This window comes from Bos javanicus, chromosome 10 (genome assembly GCF_032452875.1).
Source record: "Bos javanicus breed banteng chromosome 10, ARS-OSU_banteng_1.0, whole genome shotgun sequence".
Lineage (NCBI taxonomy): Eukaryota > Metazoa > Chordata > Mammalia > Artiodactyla > Bovidae > Bos > Bos javanicus.
In genome coordinates this window covers 99324328-99346145 of record NC_083877.1, presented here as the reverse complement: position 1 = coordinate 99346145, position 21818 = coordinate 99324328, and the positions used below count along the sequence as shown (strand labels likewise).

General features: G+C 44.0%; 1 protein-coding gene across 4 annotated transcripts in view; it reads right to left on the bottom strand.

Moving 5' to 3' along the window:
* Positions 1–51: 51 nt before the first annotated feature.
* The window catches only part of GPR65 (G protein-coupled receptor 65), a 45117-nt gene continuing 23350 nt past the window's right edge, over positions 52–21818 (bottom strand). For 3 of the 4 annotated variants that reach the window (XM_061429631.1, XM_061429633.1, XM_061429634.1), the window contains one exon: positions 52–20370. In XM_061429631.1, coding sequence (XP_061285615.1) covers positions 18887–19912 — 1026 coding nt within the window. In that variant the 5' untranslated portion in view covers positions 19913–20370 and the 3' untranslated portion in view covers positions 52–18886. The remainder of the gene's footprint in view (positions 20371–21818) is intronic. The other variant, XM_061429635.1, reaches the window with a different exon arrangement.

The window sequence follows — 21818 nt, the reverse complement described above, 5'->3', positions numbered from 1 at the left end:
CCTACTCATAAAGAGATAATAAGCACAGTGACTCAATGTCAGGCAGAAAACTTGATTAACCTTTTTTATTCTTCCCCCAGCAATAAGCAGAATCGCAGAAGATCATTTCTTCAATGCAATCCTGGAGTAAACTGGAGGTTAATTTCTTATTAATTCATTTCAACTTTCCCATGGTTAAAATATACTGCCACAGAGAGAGTGACGCAGATTGGCTTTAGAACTTTTCCTGATGTAAGAATTTAAAAAATGCACACCCATAAATAAAACATTGTATTTCCTCCGCTCATATACAAAGGCTAAAATGATCAATATGGAATTAGTCCTTTGTCATTCCCCAAACACTTTTATATCTAATATTTCATTTGTACCGAATGACAAATACCATCAGATGGGCGAGGAAAATATTATCTTCACATTAAAGATGGGGAAACTCTGTCTCTGAGAGATTATCTGATTTGTTCAAGGTCACAAAGCTAGTGAACAAAGGAAGGAACAAGTCCTAAGATCCTAAACCAAGATAAAGCTGCAGTGGGCCTCATTGCTGCTGTTGCCGCGTGTACATGCAATCCCTTGTGTTCCCAGGGATTTTTATTGTAGCTGTTTCGCAGGCAATGCTGCAGTATAGGAGTTTAGACAAGGGCTTACAGGCAGACATCTCATGGCCCGTGAATAGAGTGTGAATATAACTGGAAAATCGAATACTGCTTTCTTGATCTTTGTCTATGCAGCTTCGTCCTCTGAGAGGCTGACCTTATGAACCATAATGAGACTTCTGCTTTTGGCTCCCTGGTAGGTAGGTCATCCAATAGAGACTTTCTGCGGAAAAGTAGAGGGAAGGGCGAGAAGTTCTGGGGACTTGTTTCCCCAGCTCCTGTGTTGAGGCTGCACCCTCACTGAAGGTCACAGCCTCAGCCCAGCTGCCCTCTCCAGTCAGGTTTGAGGACCACGCCCCCTTGCCCCTCAGGCCCAGAGGTGTCAGGGAGCCCAGATGTTGCTACCCCTGGGTGCTGCACCATCCCCGTGGCTCCACTACCCTCTGACCTTGCTTTTGTAAATATCTCTTTGAGATGGTTGGACGGCACCATTGACTCAATGCACCCAAGTTTGAGCAAACTCCGGGAGATGGTGAAGGACAGGAAGCCTGGCGTGCTGCAGCCCATGGGGTCTCAAAGAGTTGGACATGACTGTGTGACTGAACAACAGCAACATTTAAACTCTCTCAGATCATCTGAACCTGAGTGAGCCCTCCATTGCCTGCCAGTATCCTTCCTGACATTACCTTCTGGAGCTAACATTGTTGAAGGTTTCTATTCCCTGAAAAGAAGTCCAATCTTCCCCTTTTATAAGCTTAAAGAAACTAACCTTTCTTTCAATTGCGAATAATACAAGGCTTGTGTCTGGTGTCAGTGTACCTGGACCCCAGAGCCCGGAAGGATGCCATCACAGAAACACTCTTTTCCCTCCTCCTTTCGGTATTAGTATTCTGATTTTCCCTTGCGAAGCCACTCTTTCTTCTCCTTTCAGTCTCTGAGCTTAGGGTGTGACTATCTTACACTCCAGGAGCAGGCCTTGTCTATGAGAAAAACTCTTAACCACAAAGACTGGGAAGCAAGGGCAGGGGAACCAGAATCACGAGTCAGGAAAGAGAGTTCTCTCTTCTCCCTGGACTTCCTAAGCTGTGGACCCTCAACCTGGAGGTGCCAGTGGCCATCTCTGACTTGATGTAAAAGCTAAAAATAGCAGAAGGGGAAACAGAAAGATGGTGAAAAATGTCTTCCTGGCGCACACTGAGTTGAGCATTTGAATTCAGCCGCATCTGAAATTGCTCCTGGACTTTACTTTTCTGGACCAATAAGCTTCACCACCACCCCCCCCACCCCCACTGCCGGCTTTGACAATTTGCTTTGTCACCTGCATTCAGAAGGATTTGCAGCAGAGGCAAAACCTCCTGATGTGGGAGACACGAAACGTCTTACAGTTTCGGTTGTTTGGAAGTTATATAAATTGTTTCCCATTGTGACTCTTCATCTATGATAGAGGGTTTTGTAGGTGATGTTCTTCAAATGCCTTCCAAGAGGGGAATATGGAGGAGGAGTAAAGGAGGCCAACCTTCCGACTCAGAAATAAGAGGCAAGTCTTGCCTCCAAGTGAGATCCCTGCACATTCCGGACAGTGAACAGGTAGCCTTACTCCCCACACAATAGAGGCTGCTGCAGAGAAAGACCACACCCAGTCCTTGGCAGTCCCATTGATATTCCTAGGAGTTCCCATCTGTCTTCCCTTCTTCAACTCCACCAAGAACACGATGTAATTTTCATGATATCTCTCTTCAAATCTAATTAGCACATCGGATGATCACATAAATATTCAGTGCCAGGGTAAGCTGATGTGCTAGGTATCGTGGTCATTAGCATTCTATCTTTATGTGCATCCTCCTTGGAAGGGACAATTCATTTTCATCAAATGGATGCCGGGTTGAGTTTTGAAGCAAAGAGGATGGAAAATTTTGGAATACGTCATCTTCCTTATTATCTATCCATCCATTCTTGCAGCACCCAATGGCCAGGATACTGTTTCTGGGCTCTTCCCAGTAGCTCTATTTTCTGCTATTATTTTCCAGTGGAAGACACTTTAGCTTGAATAAACTAGGCTTATACAAAATGAAGAAACAAACAAACAAAAAACCTCAAAATGAATGTAACAGCAAAATCCTGCCCCATCTGCCAAATTTTTGTTGAGTTTCAAGGACACAGTTTTAATCAAAATGTGGATGTGGGGAAGAAACTATTACATTGTCTCCTCTCATCCCCACTGAAGGTGAGGAGAAGACTGAAATTTGCGCATTGAGGGTATTTTAGTCTCTGCTGGCTTAATGTCCACTGCATGTGTGAAATAGACAGCTAGTGGGAACCTGCTCTATTGCAGGGGGCTCGGTGTGGTGTTCCGTGGTAACTTTGATGGATGGGATGAGGGTGGGCTGGGAGGGAGGTCCACGGCGGAGGGGATAGATGTACACGTGGAGCTGATTCACTTTGTTGTTCAACACTGTGAAACCTATGCCCTGATAAAAAAGGTAAACATTCTTTTAGAAATTTGATTAGTATCTTTTGGATAAACAGCCAAATTCAAGATTCCTGTTTCTTCTCGGGACTCGTCTTAGATAGCCACAAGATGGTACCTTGTGTTAGCAAAAGCGATGGGGTTTGGCTGCTCGCTCCCCCAAAAGCCAATAAACAGGCCAGGCTGGTGGACAGGAAAGCTTGCTTCATTTCAGAGGTTGGCAATTGGGGTTGGAGAGAGAGTGGACGTCTGTCCAAAGATGGACTCCCCCAACTGGCACCAGTGGGGCAAGAGCTTTTATAGACAGAGGCAGGGGGCTACGTGCAGAACAGCACAGTCAGCTCTGACAGTCATCCTCAGATTGGTCAGCAGTGGTCTGACCAGCATCGTCTTGCTTGTTTCAGGTACAGTTAATCTTCAGTTGCAAGGTTGGTTTATTTCTGTTTCTTTGAGGCCAATTCTCGGAATTGCGGCAGCTTAGGTCAAGGCTACAGTCTGGTCATCGTGGAGTTAACTCCACCCGGTGGGGCTTCAGTGTCTATAAGACAGCTCACAGGGTACGGCTCAGAATATTATCTACAGCCCTTGCTGCTGCTGCTGCTAAGTCGCTTCAGTTGTGTCCGACTCTGTGAGACCCCATAGACGGCAGCCCACCAGGCTCCTCTGTCCCTGGGATTCTCCAGGTAAGAACACTGGAGTGGGTCGCCATTTCCTTCTCAATGCATGCATGCATGCTAAGTTGCTGCAGTCGTGTCCAACTCTGTGCGACCCTATGGATAGCAGCCCACCAGGCTCCCCTGTCTATGGGATTCCCCAGGCAAGAGTACTCCAGTGGGTTGGAGGAACCCACGTAGCCCTTGAGGAGGAACCCAAAGTCCTTGACTGTGCTTAATGAGTACATTATTATTATTTGGTTTCCTTTGATTGCTTTCCTTCATTTTTGCATGTTCTCATTTATCCGATTAAACTTACTCTTTGACTAACTTTTCCACGGGCAGGAGGCTGGCACAGGAAGTGGTGGAGGTCGTGGTGGGGAAGGACTGGACCACAGGGTCTTGCTCTGTTTCCCCGCTCGGGAAGGGAAGCTCCTGTGTCCTCTGTGATGAGGAGGGTGCTGTTCCCCTGCTGGTCCTGTGTCATCCCCTGGTCCGCTCTAGCCTTTGAGGCAGTGTCGTGCCCATCTCCTGGGACCCTCCTGGTAGAACCGCTGACCCTGCAGTCAGCGTGACTTGTCCCGTGCTGGCTGTGGGGGTCCAGGGTTTCTCCCTCACCTAGGTGCTCGCCAGAGCTGCAGGTGTGCTGGCTCTCAGCCACCGTTTTCATCCTGGGGATACTCTGGATCTCCGTCACCATCCAGCCTCTGCCCTGGGATCACTCCTGCCCTCCACGCGCCCCCAGAGCGATCCATGCTTTTCCCACTGCCCTCCTCACTCCTGCATCTTTCCACTTCTGGGAGTGATACTAGAGGGGGGACCCCTCCCAGGGCCGGAGAGTGGGCTCCTGTCTAACACTCAGAAATGAATTGTCCCGTAGATACACGCGCTGACAAAGTAAGAGACTTGATTGAGAAGGGGTGCCTGGGAGGTAAGCAGAGTCAGCGAACCAGGAAAACTGCTCTGCCGTGCGCCTCGTGGTCTCTGGTTTTATGGTGACGGGACTGGTTTCTAGATCGTCTCTGGTTTTATGGTGACGGGACTGGTTTCTGGATCGTCTCTGGCCAATTACTCTGACTCAGGGCCCTTCCTGGTGGTGCGCACCCTGCTCAGCCAGGATGGATTCCTGCCGGAAGATTCTGAGAGGTAGGTAGGACATGTGGACTGGTGTCTCCTTTCGAACTTTCCCGAATTGTCCCGGTTGGTGGTGGCTTGTTCCCTGTCATAAGACAACTCACGCAAATGGTTACTATGGTACCTGGCCAGGGCAGGCTGTTTCGGTCAGTGTTCCCCAACAGGAGCACATAGCAGTGTTTGGACATCCTCCGCGCCCACCGAGCTGACCTCCGGGCACCTCTCTCAGCACCCTCATGGCTTACCACCGTGTCTGTGTCTCTCTTCCATTGCCATTTTCTCTCTTTTTTTTAAAGAGTTCCCTGAAGGTGGTCTCCTTGCTGAGTCCCCAACAGGACAAGCCCCTCTGCTTCAGCCTTTCCCCCTTGACCTCTCTCCATCTGACCTCAGGGGCATGCACGCTCTCATTCCAGTCTTCTCTACTTCACGGCTTCCTCCTAGAATCAGAAGGATTTAGGAAAGAATCTTTTTACCCAGTGGGGCATCAGCAAGCAACATCTTCTTTCACAGATTGTATTTCTTTGATACCTCCTTCCTTTCTCCTGGGCAGTAAACTGGGCTTTAATGATGACAGAACATCACTCATATGAGAATAGAAAGTGGACTCATTTAATGTCTTCTAAAAACGATTCCGGTTACCTCTAGACTATGCAAAACTTCATGTTCGTTTCCAGAAAGGGAACTGACTATGGGCTTGGAAGAGACACACAGATGAAGAAAGTGTGGTTTCTGCTCTCAAACAGCTCTGGCCTGGTGGAGGGAGACAGGGGTGAAACCGTTCACAGAAGAACCAAATGTGGCTTGCACCATAGAGCTGTGAGATCAGAGAGGTTGTACAGCATCTTAAAATTGCGCAGCGTTCAGTCTAACTGCTTTCTTTCAATTCTGCAAGTTAAAACCATAGCCAGAAACCTACCTGAACACAGTTTTTGAAAGATAAAGATGTCTGTCTTTTAGCAAACTTCAGGTAGGGACATGCATTGGGAATAGGAGGAACCACAGACATACTCATTGCCTGTGTTTGGGTACAGTTGTACCTTCACTGTTTTTATCTGAGTGTGTTAGTCGCTCCAGTTGTGTCTGACTCTTTGTGACCCCCTGGGCTATAGCCTGCCAGGCTCTTCTGTCCATGGAGTTCTCCAAGCACGAATACTGGAATGGGTTGCCATTCCCTTCTCCAGGGGATCTTCTCAACCCAGGGATCGAACTCAGGACTCCTGCATTGCAGGCAGAATCTTTACCATCCAAGCCACCAGGGAAGCCCTAGTTGGTCGTAACTGAGGAAGAAAGGCCAGGGAGAGGGTGCCATGAGATCAGAGCAGATATCTCAACAAGTGGCCCTCCCTCCTCAAGGATACTGGGAAGCTCATCAGAAATACAAATTCTCAGACCTCACCCCGGTCCTGATGGGTCAGAATCTCTGGGAATGAGGCTTTATAGATAAAACCTACCCAGTTTTTCCTTACTATGTGTGTGTCCTGTGGGTGTCGTTCACTGCTCACCCGAAACACTCCGCTTCTGGCACTTCTGGTCACCAAACTGACAACAAGCAATCCTCTGCAACACCAGCTGGGCATCCTCCAGTTTAACTCAGTTCTGACACTATCTGCTTGGAGACACAGCATCGGAGGCCACAGGTTGAGGACTCAGTCCCCGAACACGCTCCCTTCAGATGCCTGTCACCAGCATGAGCAGCCCAGGGTACCCACGACTTCTGACCAACTTGACTACAAATCAGAGGCTCCTATGGGCTTCCCTGGTGGCTCAGATGGTAAAGAACATACCTGCAATGTGGGAGACCTGGGTTCAGTCCTGGGTCTTTTCCAATGAGTCAGCTCTTTGCATCAGGTGGCCAAAGTACTGGAGCTTCAGCTTCAGCATCAGTCCTTCCAATGAATATTCAGGATTGATTTCCTTTAGGATGGACTGGCTGGATCTCCTTGCAGTCCAAGGGACTCTCAAGAGTCTTCTCCAACACCACAGTTCAAAAGCATCAATTCTTTGGCACTCAGCTTTCCTTATAGTCCAACTCTCACATCCGTACCTAACTACTGGAAAAACCAGAGCTTTGACTATATGGACCTATGTCAGCAAAGTGATGTCTCTGCTTTTTGATATGCTGTCTAGGTTTGTAATGGTCCTCCTTCCAAGAAGCAATTGTCTTTTAGTTTCCTGGCTGCAGTCACTGTCCACAGTGATTTTGGAGCCCAAGAAAATAAAATCTGTCACTGTTTCCACTTTATCCCCATCTATTTGCCATGAGATGGGACCAGATGCCATGATCTTAGTTTTTTGAATGTTGAGTTTTAATCTAGCGTTTTCACTCTCCTCTTTTACCCTCATCAAGAGGCTCTTTAGTTCCTCTTGTTTTTTGTCATTAGAATGGTATCATCCACATATCTGAGGTTGTTGATATTTCTCTTGTTGGGTAGCAAGGTACAAAAAAATTATATTGCTTGTGAATAAAAGATATTTTCACCTCTTCCTACTTAAACTGTCTCATTGGGTTAACTCAGCTACTTTGGGCTGAATGCTGAATCTTTCAAATACACTCCATCTCTCCTAGTTCCTCCCATAAAGGCTGTGGAGTGAAAGAGGTTTACATTATTTTGCGGTGGCAGGAGAAAGGCAAGGTTAAGCCTCTCACATGGCATTCTATGCAAATTAGAAAAAAAAAAGTGTCTTCCTTAAGACACTTTCCTTTCAGTGGTGGAACATTTTCACACTGATCTTGTTGGAACACAGTGCTGCCATATGCTCTGAAACTGCCATAATGCACGTGCGAATCTATGATGTCTGTGGAACGTGAGCTGCCCTATAGACACCGGCTTTCTTGTGCAGTGCGCAACCTGCACAGCTGTATGCTAACCTCTGGCTTTGTACCCACTGCTGTGCATCAGGGTGAACACATAACTTCCCCCAGAGGCTTGCAGCTGCCTGCAGGGAAAGCACATTCTTTGTCTTAACTATTCTCACAGGACACACACACACTCTGAAGTTTCTGAGATTCAGCAGAAACTCTCCAGGCCAAGAGGTTCAGCATTTGCCTCTGAGGTCCTCATTCTACTTTTTGTTGCCTCCTCCCTATGGCCCACTGGGGTCAGGTGGCCAGGCTTTTCCACTTTCTTGTGTAACAGGAACTTTGGTTTATATCAAAACTGCATCATCACTTCCCTTGGCTTAGAGAAAACTCCAAATTTAAGTCATCCGTGCCTGATTCTTGATAGGAAATGGGAGCGCAGGGGATTTCAAAATTCTTTTCTTTCTCCATAATGTCTGACTTTTGAGACGTTGCTCTCTAGAGACAATTGATACTGGCTTCCTTTTTCTAACTAAAATTCCGCTCCCCACCTTCCTTTTCCTGAAGCACGAAAACTCATGCTTCAGTGGATAGGTCCCTTGGGTAGCAGTATTTTCTAGATTTGAAAATCTATCAGGCAAGCTCTCACAAAAAATTGTATTAGTGTATCTTTTTCCTGTGGTACCTTATTGAGGGCTGTAAAAAGAAGGCCAGAGACTCAGATGTCCTGAGGTTTTCCTGAAAGCTCCCTGATGTGAGAGCCTTCGTGGGCCTTTTCTGAGTCCTGGGTCATAGCAGAAAATGGTTTAGGTGGTTGTTTGTTCTGCAGCCATTCAATAACAAGGGCCGGAGAAGGCAATGGCACCCGGCTCCAGTCCTCTTGCCTGGAAAATCCCATGGATGGAGGAGCCTGGTAGGCTGCAGTCCATGGGGTCGCACAGAGTTAGACACGACTGAAGCGACTTAGCAGCAGCAGTAACAAGGGCTGCTAATTTCGTAAGCTGGAGCTGCCCCATCGCCCTCTCCTCAGACCTCTGCAGCCGTTTACTGACAGTCTTCGCCTGTAACTTACATCACCCTTACTTCCACATGCCACATTCTGTTAGGACGTGTTGGGGTTCAAGAAAGGGCCTGACTCAGACTGACTTGGAGAATAAGGAAGCTGATATGGCTCGTGTCGCTGCCCTGTGCAGAGACTCAGTGCAAGAGCAGACCCAGCTTCAGTGCTCGGTGTCCCTGAGTTCTCGTGGCTTCCACGTGTTGGCTATTTCATGATCACAGAATGGCCGAGGAAGTTCCAGGAGACTCGTCTGCATATGACGCAAGTGAGTGAGTAAAGTCGCACGGTCGTGTCTGACTCTTTGCGACCCCATGGACGGCAGCCTACCTCTGGAGTGAAAGTGGGAGCCTTTGTGCAGCGTTCTAAGTTCACCCGGACACACTGAACCAATCACTGTTCTTGGGGATTGAGATATTTTTTTTAATTAATTTTTTTAAGTTGGAGGATAATTGCTTTATACTGTTGTGTGGGTTTCTGCTGTACAACGACTCCAATCAGTCATAACTATACATATCCCCTCCTCATGGCCCTCTCTCCCACCCTCCCTACCCCTTCCACTCTAAGTCATCACGGAGCACAAGGCTGGGCTCCCTGTGTTACACAGCAGCTTCCCACTAGCTATCGATTTTACACATCAGCTCAGTTCAGTCACTCAGTCGGGTCCAACTCTTTGCGACCCCATGGGCTGCAGCACGCCAGGCCTCCCTGTCCACCCCCAGCTCCTGGAGCCCGGTCAGACTCACGTCCCTCGGGTCGGTGATGCCCTCCCCCGTCTCAGCCTCTGTCGCCCCCTTCTCCGTAGTGTATGCACGTCGATGCTACCTTCTTAGTTCATTCCACCCTCTCCTTCCCCTGCTGTGTCCACAAGTCTGTTCTTTGCGTTGCATCTCTGTTGCTGCCCTGCAAACAGGTTCATCATTACTATTTTTCTAGATTCCATATATATGCATTAATATATTATACTTGTTTTTCTCTGTCTGACTTACTTCACTGTGTATAACAGGCTCTGCTGCTGCTGCTGCTAAGTCGCTTCAGTCGTGTCTGACTCTGTGTGACCCCATAGACGGCAGCCCACCAGGCTCCCCCGTCCCTGGGATTCTCCAGGCAAGAACACCAGAGTGGGCCGCCATTTCCTTCTCCAATGCATGAAAGTGAAAAGTCAAAGTGAAGTCGCTCAGTCATGTCCGAATCTTAGCGACCCCATGGACTGCAGCCCATCAGGCTCCTCCGTCCATGGGGTTTTCCAGGCAAAAGTGCTGGAGTGGGGTGCCATTGCCTTCTCCATAACAGGCTCTAGAAAACCATAATTCAAAAAGACACGTGTACCCCAATGCTCATTTCAGCACTATTTACAACAGCCAGGGAAGCAACCTAGAGGCCCATCGATGGATTGAGTGACTTCGATCAGCTTCACTTATGTACCTGCTCCGCTCCTGAAGCCAAGAACCACATGGGTTTTGAAGAGAATGTCTACCTGATGGATAGGTTTGTGGGTCATTGGCTGGCTTCTGGTCCATCTTGTCAATGAGCTCTGGGCCTCATGATAGTCAGGCAGGCAGCAAAGAGCAACAGAGGTTCAAAGAACTGTTGAAAGCTTGGATAATGCCATTGTCACTGGAGATCATTAGAGACTGGAAACCCAAGTTTCCTCCTTCAATTTCTTAGCATCATTAAATCTCTCTGATTCTGGCGTAAACCTGAAAAAGGACAGCCCAGTAATGACTGAAATGGAATTTCCTGTAGCTTGGTGGTATGTGGGCTGGGCGTTCTAACTAAATGTTTTGTAACACTGAATGTGAGAGAAGAGACACACAAGCCATTTCATAGTTTGCAACAAAATTTAGTCCATTTATGAACATCTGACTATAAATTTAAAGAAAAATATCATGAGCAAAGAATGATAGATGCTAATCCAAATAATTCCTATTTTTAACCAATTTAAAATATCATTGCTAATATTTGTTTCTATTTCACTTTAACAAATGTAAGAAATATTAATTAAAACTTTCTTAAAAGAAAACTCTTTCTCCTTAACCTTATTTTCCCATATAATCTTAAGAATTTTCAACTGAAAATACAAATAGTGCTAAGGGTTTCAGAAACCTAACTCTGGAGTTAGGATTGAGAGTGAAATTGTGCCATTTTAGCTGATTCCACTGACTGACTTATTATTTATTCACTTAACAAACAAGTTTGATTATCAAGAGAACACCCTTAGCAACAGCCCTTTTAGGGGTCGGGGCAAGGTTTGTAGAGCAAGAGAAAGAATCCCTGCCTATTCCAGACCCTGCTGGGAAGTTTTTCACCCAAGGGGAGCCAGGTGAGCGCTGGGAGACGCTAGGCCTTTCCACCTGGCAGTGCTTCGGAGCGCAGGGTGTCCCAGCTCCCTTCTTGGGTAAATGACAGACAAGCATGGAAGGCATTGCCCCAGAGGTTCACAGTAGCGTTCCTTAGCATCAGCGTCATTTCCGTCGGTGGGTGGGTGGTATGACAGAGGGCTTTTTGCTATATACGTATTTAAAAACGCTAAGAAAGCGTCACAGAGCTGGCACTGTGCGTGCGTCCAGGATTGCCGGATGTCTCTCTATGACATTCCTTCAGAGGCACTTTTTAGTCCATTATTGCAGGCTTTTGATTCGATGCATTTAATCATCCAAAGAATTCAGAGTTTCCAAGTTAATCTATCTGTTAGGAAGTGTCAATAGTCTTGGAGCCAAGACCAGAAATTTTGCAGTAATTTTGAAAAGGATCCTTTTAGAAGGATGTTTACAAGTTCAATTACATTTCCACGAAGGATCAATGAAATTCTGGGAACCAAAGTTAATATTTTTCACAGCATCGGCAAGTCCAGTCACTGCAGAGGGAGATTTCTTGATTGTATTTGATTTTGCAATTAATTGAGCACACATTTCCTAGATAATGACATTTATAATTTATTCTATAGCTCGCCCTGAGTGATGGCACAGAGGCTTCTCCAGCCTATTCCTTTATTGACTTGCTTTTTGAACACCTAATTGTAACATTATTTGAGGAATCATAATCTGTTTTTAAATGTGTAAAAATCCACTGGTGCTTCATAAAGAGCTTATGAAAATTGTAGGCAGAGGAAAAGTAAATTATAGGGCATAATATGTTTAATGATATGCAAATGCTGTTAAACTGGAACATGATTGTATTACTATTCTTTGGGGAAGAACAGATTTAAACAATTCAAAATAGCAGATGTAAGTTTTTAGTGCTGAGATCTAACAATAATAAATTAGAAATGGAAAGTCATACATATACTGAATTACATCTTGACTTTCATTTCATCACCATAGACAAAACTGCAAACGGCTCCCGGCTCATATGTTATGTTTCTCTTCCTGTGGAAGGTGGCCAGTGGGTAAGATAACTAAACTAGAACAAGTCATCAGCGTTATTGCCACAATCGTGCAGAAATTATGCAACTCAGTCTGTGTTCTCTCAGGTGTAAACTGACCAATTTAACCAGCTTGGAAGAAACAAAAAACAAACTAGAATGACACAGGGAATTTGCTCTGGTCTTTGTTGTTACATCGTGTCCCACTTTTTGTGACCCCAGGGACGTTAGTCCCCCAGGCTCCACTGTCCATGGAGTTTTCCAGGCAAGAACACTGGAGTGGGTTGCCATTTCCTTCTCCAGGGAATCTTCCCAACCCAGGGATTGAACTCAGGTCTTTGCAGCAGGTCTGTTTCCCAGCTAAGCCACCAGGGACACCCAAACCAAGCGAAACTATCTAATGGTTACCAAGCTCTCTAGAAAGCAAAGAAATAAAGAATACAAACTGAATTTCAGCACTTGCCCCCATTCACTTCCAATTCACAGGGAATCTTGCTTGTTTCTTGGTTGTAAAAATGTCATTCTAAACTCCTCTCTGCTTTTGGGGAGTGGCAGCTGTGAGCTACGAGGTCCTGAATAGAACGTGATCACCACCTGCTGGCTACAGACAGGGATGCTATGTGAATTTTCTCGGCCAGCAACAAGTGATGTCAACAAGGATCTTGGAAGAAGAAGAGGACTCTAACTTCCGCATCACTGCCCTTCACCCTCGTTTGACCCTGTGTTGCTTTCGTCGGCTAATTCCTGCACAAAAGGGGCATTCACCCAACGCAACTGAAAACCAACCTGTCGTGCTCCGCAGAAAGGGCGTGGAATGCCAAAGAACAAAAGACAAAAAATTTAACTTGAATCAGGTATTTACACTGTGAATGGAGAATTAAACTGGACAGCCCTGCTTTCTTTTAAACTGACCTTCTATTATCTCCCCCCAGAGGCTGTCTGCTCAGGACATGTAAATAAAAGCTCCCAGTCAGACCTGGATATTTTCAGAATAGCAGAGCAAGGGAAACAACGTGTATACGAGTTTCCTTAGCACGGCCTCCTTGGCAGCCACTTTGGGTTGAAGGAAGAAGATGGGAGGAGGGAAGAGGAGGGAAGAATCTTTGCAATGTCTCCCAGCTGCTGATTCAGTAAACAAGGAAATAAAACACCCACATGTGCATTATTTCAGAAGGCAAAGAGGTCACATGTGTCCTTGTTGGTATGGTTGTTGTTCAGTTGCCAAGTTGTGTCTGACTCTTTGTGATCCCATGGATTGCAGCACGCTAGACCTCTTACAAAACAGTACGAAAATAGAGTGAAAGGTCTCAGGAAATTTTTGCCCATTTGTTTTTGTGAGATGATGTGGGTTGCTTGTGTGTGTCTATGAATGTGTATTATTTGTGTGCTGTTCTGTCTATTGTAGGAACAGACTTCTGATTCACAGCAGGGTCACCTGAAGAACCTAGACAAACACACCTCTTATCACAAAGAGCTTCCTGGGTCAGGGTGTTATAATAGCTGCTGTGTTTCCATAGCAACCTGTGGATGGGTTTCACCAGAAAAGAGCAGAAGCCCCATGCGTGAATGACTGATGACAGTGATGCCTGGGAAAGCAGAGGCCCAGGAGAAGATAGACACATTATAAAACGAAATACCTACATGCTATGTATTACAAATTCCACTTTAAAATAGGTACTTTCTAATTAAAAGTGGATAAAGTCAAGAGAAGTAATTGGCAAATAATTGCTTATTTGATCATAACATGAAATATTAGAAATATGGTATCTCAGGGAGAATGTTTAGCTTAAATTGGAAAAAGGGAATAAATCAGGTTGCAAAGGGAGATTTTCTCAGGTTGCTCCTGGGGAAGTGATGGTATGTAATTTGAACAAAATGAGGTGGTTATTTTTTATGTCTTTTAACTTGTTCTTCACCTGTGGTGGCTTAGATGGTAAAGCATCTACCTGTAATGCAGGAGATCCAGGTTCAACCCCTGGGTCAAGAAGATCCCCTGGAGAAGGGAATGGCTACCCACTCCAGTATTCTTGCCTGGAGAATCCCATGGACAGAGGAGCCTGGCGGGCTACAGTCCATGGGGTCACAAAGAGTCAGACACGACTAAGCGACTAGCACTTAGACATCACCTGTGAAGCTTGCCCCAGACTAGGTACAGAAAAAATGGAGACTTTAAAAACCTGTTCTCGGTCTCTTTACTAGCCTATCCTAGACGTTTAATTGAGTTCACTCAAATAAAAAAATAATATTTTTAAAAAGGAAACAAAAATAAAAAATTTAAGCAAAGTAAAACTGGACTCTGCCTCTCTGTTTATGGTGATGACCATAGCTGCATCTCCTCACAGCTATAAATTCCTAGAAGCAGGCTCTACTGAGAATGTGGAACCAACAGCAAAGCTCCTTCGGTTATCATAATGGACTTGCTGAAACATCTAGAGGAAGTAACCACAGCCACGGTGTGTGGGATCCAGCCCTTACCAGCTCACGTTGCTGTATTCGTACCCCTAGAGTCCCTCCAGGGACTATCACTTGGGTCAGGTCAGTTCAGTTCAGTTGCTCAGTTGTGTCTGATTCTCTGCAACCCGTGGACTACAGCACTCCAGGCTTCTCCGTCCATCACCAACTGCCGAAGCTTGCTCAGACTCATCAAGTTTGTGATGCCATCCAACCATCTCATCCTCTGTCGTCCCCTTCTCCTTCTGCCTTCAATCTTTCCCAGCATCAGAATCTTTTCCAATGAGTCAGTTCTTCGCATCAGGTGGCCAAAGTTTTGGAGTTTCAGCTTCAGCATCAGTCCTTCCAATGAATATTCAGGACTGATTCCCTTTAGGATGGACTGGTTGAATCTCCTTGCAGTCCAAGGGACTCTCAAGAGTGTTCTCCAACACCACAGTTCAAAAGCATCAATTCTTCAGTGCTCAGCTTTCTTTAAGGTCAAATCCTCACATCCATACATGACTACTGGAAAAGCCATAGCCTTGACTGCAGCTAAGTCACTTCAGTCGTGCCCAACTCTGTGCGACCCCATAGTCGGCAGCCCACCAGGCTCCCCCGTCCCTGGGATTCTCCAGGCAAGAACATTGGAGTGGGTTGCCATTTCCTTCTCCAATGCAGGAAAGTGAGAAGTGAAAGTGAAGTCACTCAGTCATGTCCAACTCCTAGCAACCCCATGGACTGCAGCCTACCAGACTCCTCCATCCATGGGATTTTCCAGGCAAGAGTACTGGAGTGGGGTGCCATTGCCTAGCCTTGACTAGATGGACCTTTGTTGACAAAGTAATGTCTCTGCTTTCTAATATGCTGTCTAGGTTGGTCATAGCTTTTCTTCAAAGGAGCAAGCATCTTTTAATTTCATGGCTGCAGACACCATCTGCAGTGATTTTGGAGCCCAAGAAAGTAAAGTCTGTCACTGTTTCCATTGTTGGGTATTCCGTCACTTGGGTAGATGTCCACTAATCCTCATGAAGATGAGAATGAAAGTGAAAGTGAAAGTCGCTCAGTCGTGTCCGACTCTTTGTGACCCCATGGACTATGCAGTCCGTGGAATTCTCCAGGCCAGAATACTGGAGTGGATAGCCTTTCCTTTCTCCAGGGGACCTTCTCAACCCAGAGATTGAACCCAGGGCTCCTGCAGGGCAGGCAGATTCTTTACCAGCTGAACCACAAGATATCTAGAGGACTTTGCCCTAAATCATATGAGCATCTTCCTAAAATGTGTTCTCCATGGTTGGCCCCGCTCAAAGGTTTTGACAGCCTGATTTACTTTGGAACTTCTCTCGTAACATGTTAAATTAGTGGTTTTGTTGTTAATCATTAAGTAGAACATTCTAAGGGGGCCACAAATTTTTATTTGCCGTTTCTTTTGATATAACCAACTGAGGTCAATTTCTAATCAGTTCTCTTTAACAGATCAGCTTAATTACTATCTGTATGATTTATTTCCAAAGGTATTGATTCATGAAATAACTCTTGTTTTCTCCTTATTCTGGTCTAAATCCAATGACTATCCTGAACTACTCTCCATGTGTATATGCCGTTTGCATCCCTAAAGAAAGATATAGTAGATATAGAGGGAGGGGATATATGTATATCTGATTCACATTGTTCTTCAGCAGAAACTAACACAACATTGTAAAGCAATTGTCCTCTAATTAAAAAAATGCTATAATAAACCATAATGAAAAATATTTGAAAAATAGCGTATATATATTTACAAGCATTACAGAATCACTTTGCTGTATAGTAGGAATTAATAACATTGCAAATCAACTATACTTCAATAAAAATAAACAATAAAAATGAAATGGTATGTTTTTAAAAAAACACAAAGGAGGAAAAGCAACTGAAGTGAATTTGGGGTTCTAGGGCTTCAAGACAGGACTCTGGATAGCAAGGAAATCAAACCAGTCAATCCTAAAGGAAATCAAGCCTGAATATTCATTGGAAGGACTGATGCTGAAGCTGAAGCGCCAATACTTTGGCCATTTGATGTGAAGAGTCAGCTCACTGGAAAAGACCCTGATGCTGAGAAAGATTGAACGCAGGAGGAGAAGGGGACAACAGAGGATGAGATGGTTGGATGGCATCACCGACTCGATGGACATGAGTTTGAGCAAGCTCCAGGAGATAGTGAAGGACAGGGAAGCCTGGTGTGCTGTAGTCCATGGGGTCACAGAGTCTGACATGAGTTAGCAACTGAATTCCAGCTGCTTCCAATGAACTGTGTGATCTTGGACAAGACAATCTAGGTCTGAGTTTCCAAATGTGGGCAAGATTTCCTGGATCTTTTACTGTAACACATATTCAATGTATGGGGTGCCAATAATTTATCAAGAATGAATGAAGCAGCCCAAACTCTTTTAGTTACTCTTCATTTCATTCATGTATCTTTGACCTTTAAGGATTCATAAATGTATCTCAGCATGCCCAGAAACAATCTACTAATTTTCCAGAAACTTTCTGATCAAAAAAGTGCAAAGATCAGAGAAAGCACCTGAGGCCTCAAAGCAAGGTGGTTTTCTCTTGTGCACCCAAACAATCACGGACAACTTTAACAGAAGATGGAGTCAGTTTGGGCACTACCTGGTTTTTTTCAGTGTATATCTAGAAGTTAATTGTTAGTCTTTTTTGTTATTGGATTTTTTTTCTACTGTGAAGACACAAATGATACCAAGACATTTGCTAGCTGATCAATTTTGGGTACTAGAAGAAACAGATAAGACAGAGAAAGAAGAGGGAAGAATAGGATAAGAAAATGTTTAAAATTCTTAAAAAACACTTCAGTTAAGAAGAAAAATGATACCTACTTAAAACTTGGCAAAGTAATTTATATAATGAGAAAATATAAATATAAAAGAATATATCAAGATTTCCTGAATACTCTAAAGCCCCAAAGAAGTCTCTGAATGTAAGATTTAAAATAATAAATGTCTTTTTTTGTCTATAGCATATCTTTTTGTCTAGACAGGAAACTTCTGGTAATTTCAGCCATACTGTATGTGTGCTTGCTAAGTTGCTTCAGTCGTGTCCGACTCCGTGCGACCCCATGGACTGTAGCCCACTGGGCTCAGTCGAACCTGCAGGGATCGAACCTGCATCTCTTACATCTCTTGCTTTGGCAGGCGGGTTCTTTACCTCTAGCGCCACCTGGGAAACCTATACAACCGTCCTGTACTCAACAGCAGATTTTGAAAGAACCAAACTTTTTTAAAATAATGATTTTAAAGAAGGTAAAAAGTTCTCTGAGTAGCTGAAGGAAATTTTATAAGGCTCATGTCCTTTATATCGTGGATGAGGCCTTCAGACTCTCACTCAGAAACAATTTACTTTTATAAAGAGCTCTTACAAGCTAGTGACTTAGTGATTGTATAAGGTTCAAAAAGCTTATTAGATCATTTCTCTTGTAACCTCACTACTTAACAGAAAACCTGGTACATAGAATGGGCTCAATAAATATTCGTTAACTAAGGAGACAGATGGAAGCAGTATTTAGCAGGTGTTGTTGGAGACAGGTCCATATGATCGGGCGGAGTGATGGTCTGAAATCCAGAGGAGTGGGAAAATCACCATGACCATACCCCGTGGTCACCGCTTTAAAAACGCACAGTCCAATACAGCCTATTACTCTCTGAGAGCTTAGAGCACAGATACAAAAACAATTGCCATGAACAATAATGACCCCGAGTCATTAGGAAAATATTCAGTTTTATTTAATTCTCATTTAATAAAAGTCAGGGAGCTATACAACCTTTTTAAAAAATATTTCCATTAGGATTAAAATTGTCCCTCAATGGGAACACATGTTTAGGTTTCCTCTGCAAAATATAATCTAGATGGCATAATATCATTAATATTAATGAAACTGGAGCCTGTTATATACAGTGAAGTAAGCCAGAAAGAAAAACACCAATACAGTATACTAACGCATATATATGAAATTTAGAAAGATGTAATGATAACCCTGTATGTGAGACAGCAAAAGAGACACAGATGTATAGAACAGTCTTTTGGACTCTGGGAGAGGGAGAGGGTGGGATGATTTGGGGGAATGGCATTGAAACAGGTATAATATCATATATGAAACGAATCGCCAGTCCAAGTTCGATGCAGAATACAGGATGCGTGGGGCTGGTGCACTGGGATGACCCAGAGGGATGGCATGGGGAGGGAGGTGGGAGGAGGGTTCGGGATGCGGAACACGTGTATACTTGTGGTGGATTCATGTTGATGTATGGCAAAACCAATACAATATTGTAATTAGCCTCCAATTAAAATAAATAAATTTATATTAAAAAATAAAATAAAAAACATATACCTTGGTTCTATTCCAGGATGTCTAATTCTACAGTATCTTTGGTAGATACAGAAAGTACACTTTTTCCTTGTCTCTTTGATTTATTAAGCTTCCCAGTAAAGAACTTTAATATATTCCACATATCTGATCTTCCTATCTCAGTTATAAAGCAGTACAGGATTGGGTCAGCAACACAATTTAAACTTGTTAATGCAACTGTGATTCTGTAGATCTTATAACTTTGCTTCCCAGACTTGAAATGGTCAAACACTTGTTCTTTTAAGTTCATGTCATGCTCTAAAATGCTGCGAATCAGCAACATCACATGAAAGGGAGTAAAACACAAGATAAAAGTCAACGTGATACTAATAAGTAGTTTTATGATTCTCTTCCTTTCCCTGTGTTCCGTGGCTTGATTTTGCCGCACAGCTTGGTAAACTTTCTTGTTGCAAGTCATTATAACGACCAGAGGTATCACATAACCTATACACGTCCTAGCAAAGTTAAACCTGATTTGCCAGTTCTCCAAAGGATATTTGTCATAGCATAAAGTAAAGTTAGACTTCTTGGCGTCACAATATTCGACAGCTGTTTCGTCTTCCCACAGAATGACAGCATTGAGGATCGTTTCCAAAACCCAGATGGTGAGGCTGACCATGAATGCACATTTTCTTGACCTTAGGAAAAAGAACCTCAGAGGGTAGACCACTGCCAAATACCGATCAATCGAGATGCAGGTGAGGAAAGCTGTGCTGCTGTAAAAGTTCAGGTACATGAAAAAAGCACTCCCTTTGCACAAGGCAGGAGAGAACGTCCAATTGTCTCTATTCCAAGTATAATTGATCCACAGAGGAAGAGTTGAGGCGTAGAGCAGGTCCGAGAGGGATAAACTGAAGAGGTAAATGCCTAATTCGTTTTCTTGCTTTGCCTGCAGAAAAGACACACAGAGAGAACCGATGTTGGCTGGAATGCTGACTATTACCACAAAGACATAAACAACGGGAAACAAGTAGTGCTCCAAGTCATGCTGCTCGTCAATACATGTGCTGTTCATTGCTTCTTTTTAAGGGGCCGATTACATTTGTTCCCAGACAGGAAATAGCAAACTGAGTCTTGCCTCCTGGTGATTTGCTTTCAACACCTAATTCTCTTTTGCTAAGACTGTGTCAGTCCTCCTTTGCTTTCAAATGTCCTGATTGGTTCATTGGTGGTCTTAAAGATGAATGGAGGTCAATTTTCACACAGGTATCGGTGGGTGGAGGTCAGGGTTCAGGCTCCTGGCAGTTACAAAAGGAATCAGTTGATTTTAAGGTGCAGGAGTCCAAGCACTTACTATCACGGAAGGCTGACAAAGAGCTCTGGAGGATGAACTAGCTTATCCACCAGTTTTCATAGAGTGCTGTTCTTCAGTTTAGTTTTCTTCGCAAAACTCAGAGGAGATTGGAGCAAACGTGAATATACAAGGTTTCATTTTCACAGAGGATGGCATCTCTTTTTAAAATGCTTTTGTTTCTGTAATGAAAAACAAACTAGAATAGTTTGGATGTTTAAAAGAGACATCATCATTTTTGAAAGAATCTTATTTTATTTCATTTATTGAGGATATCAAAATGCATTAAATTTCATACACTGAAGGTGTTTAAAAAGGGGAAATGGTCTAGCAGACTTCAGTAAATGAAATCAAGCTGAGATATTTGACTTATTTCAAATAAAAATTATTCAAAGGATGATGGGTTAGAAGGAATTATGTTTCCCACTGGACATAATCTAAGAATGCAAAATTAAAGTCAAAAGTCATTTTAGAAGCTAATTTTTAAAAAAGATGGCAAATTCAGTTATTTATTTGTAATTAGTAAATGCTTTTGAGTGTATGGTAAACTGTGTGATTACAGCATTTCAAGTTTTTAATTTCATATGCAATATCTGTATAAGGCACTTATTTTCAAAATAAGCTTATGAGCCAAGAAAAAATTGTCATAAGAGGTTTGATAAAGTGAAGCATTTGAAAATATAGCAGCTTGTTGAGCCTTCATAAATAATTAAGCCACACTACCTCATTTGTTTTTCCTTTCCTTTCTTTGTAGGCTAATTTACTTTATCATTCTCATATTCTTGTGAAAGACAGGGCAGAATGTTCTCGATTCTGGGTAATATCTTGTGATCTTCAGTTTCTACCATTTATATCTGATTGCTTACAAGTCTAGTTTTCTAAAAAGGTCTGATGTTGTAGATTCAACATCTGCAGAAAGAAAAGCGCAAGAAAGAGAGAAGCCATCCTCCTCTCCACACTAGAACAGGGAAGTAGTGAGGTCTGCTGGTGCTTCGGCTGATTTATCTGAGGGGATATTCACAGAAAGCTCTGTGGGGTCACCACACTGGGAAAGGAAGTCATGCCCTCTTCCTGAGTAAGCCAGAGAGTGAACCAGGCCCAGAGCCCGGAGTGTAGATCACAGCACAAAACAGAGAACTACAATTCCTGAAATCACCTAGTGTTTCCACACCTAAAAATATGACTCAAATTCTTTCAGATCAATAGGGAATCCTGCCAGAGAGGGAAAAGGGGAGCAAGAGCTAAGATCAGAGAGGTAAGTGGGCTGGGTACCCTAAGGCGTATGTGGGTCTGGAGGAACTAATTTTGACGGCAGAGAACCAGGGACAGAGTGTGGGCCTGCGCAGGTAGCAAGTGGCGCTCGGTCATCCGACACCTGCTGAGGTCCAGGAGCCTCTGCCCTCAAAATAAAGACGCTAAAAACACACTTCACACGTATGTGTAGACCGCAGGGTAAGTTGGCAAGTTCCCTGTCTTAGCATTATTTCTTTGAGGAATTCTCAGAAAAAGCCCCATATCTATCCATGGCCTCTGGTTGGTCCTCACTTGGGAACGGGGAGACTACACTATTAGTTTTGTTCTGAAAACTTAAGGTCAACAGTGACTCAATACTGGATCTATGTGCTCAGCC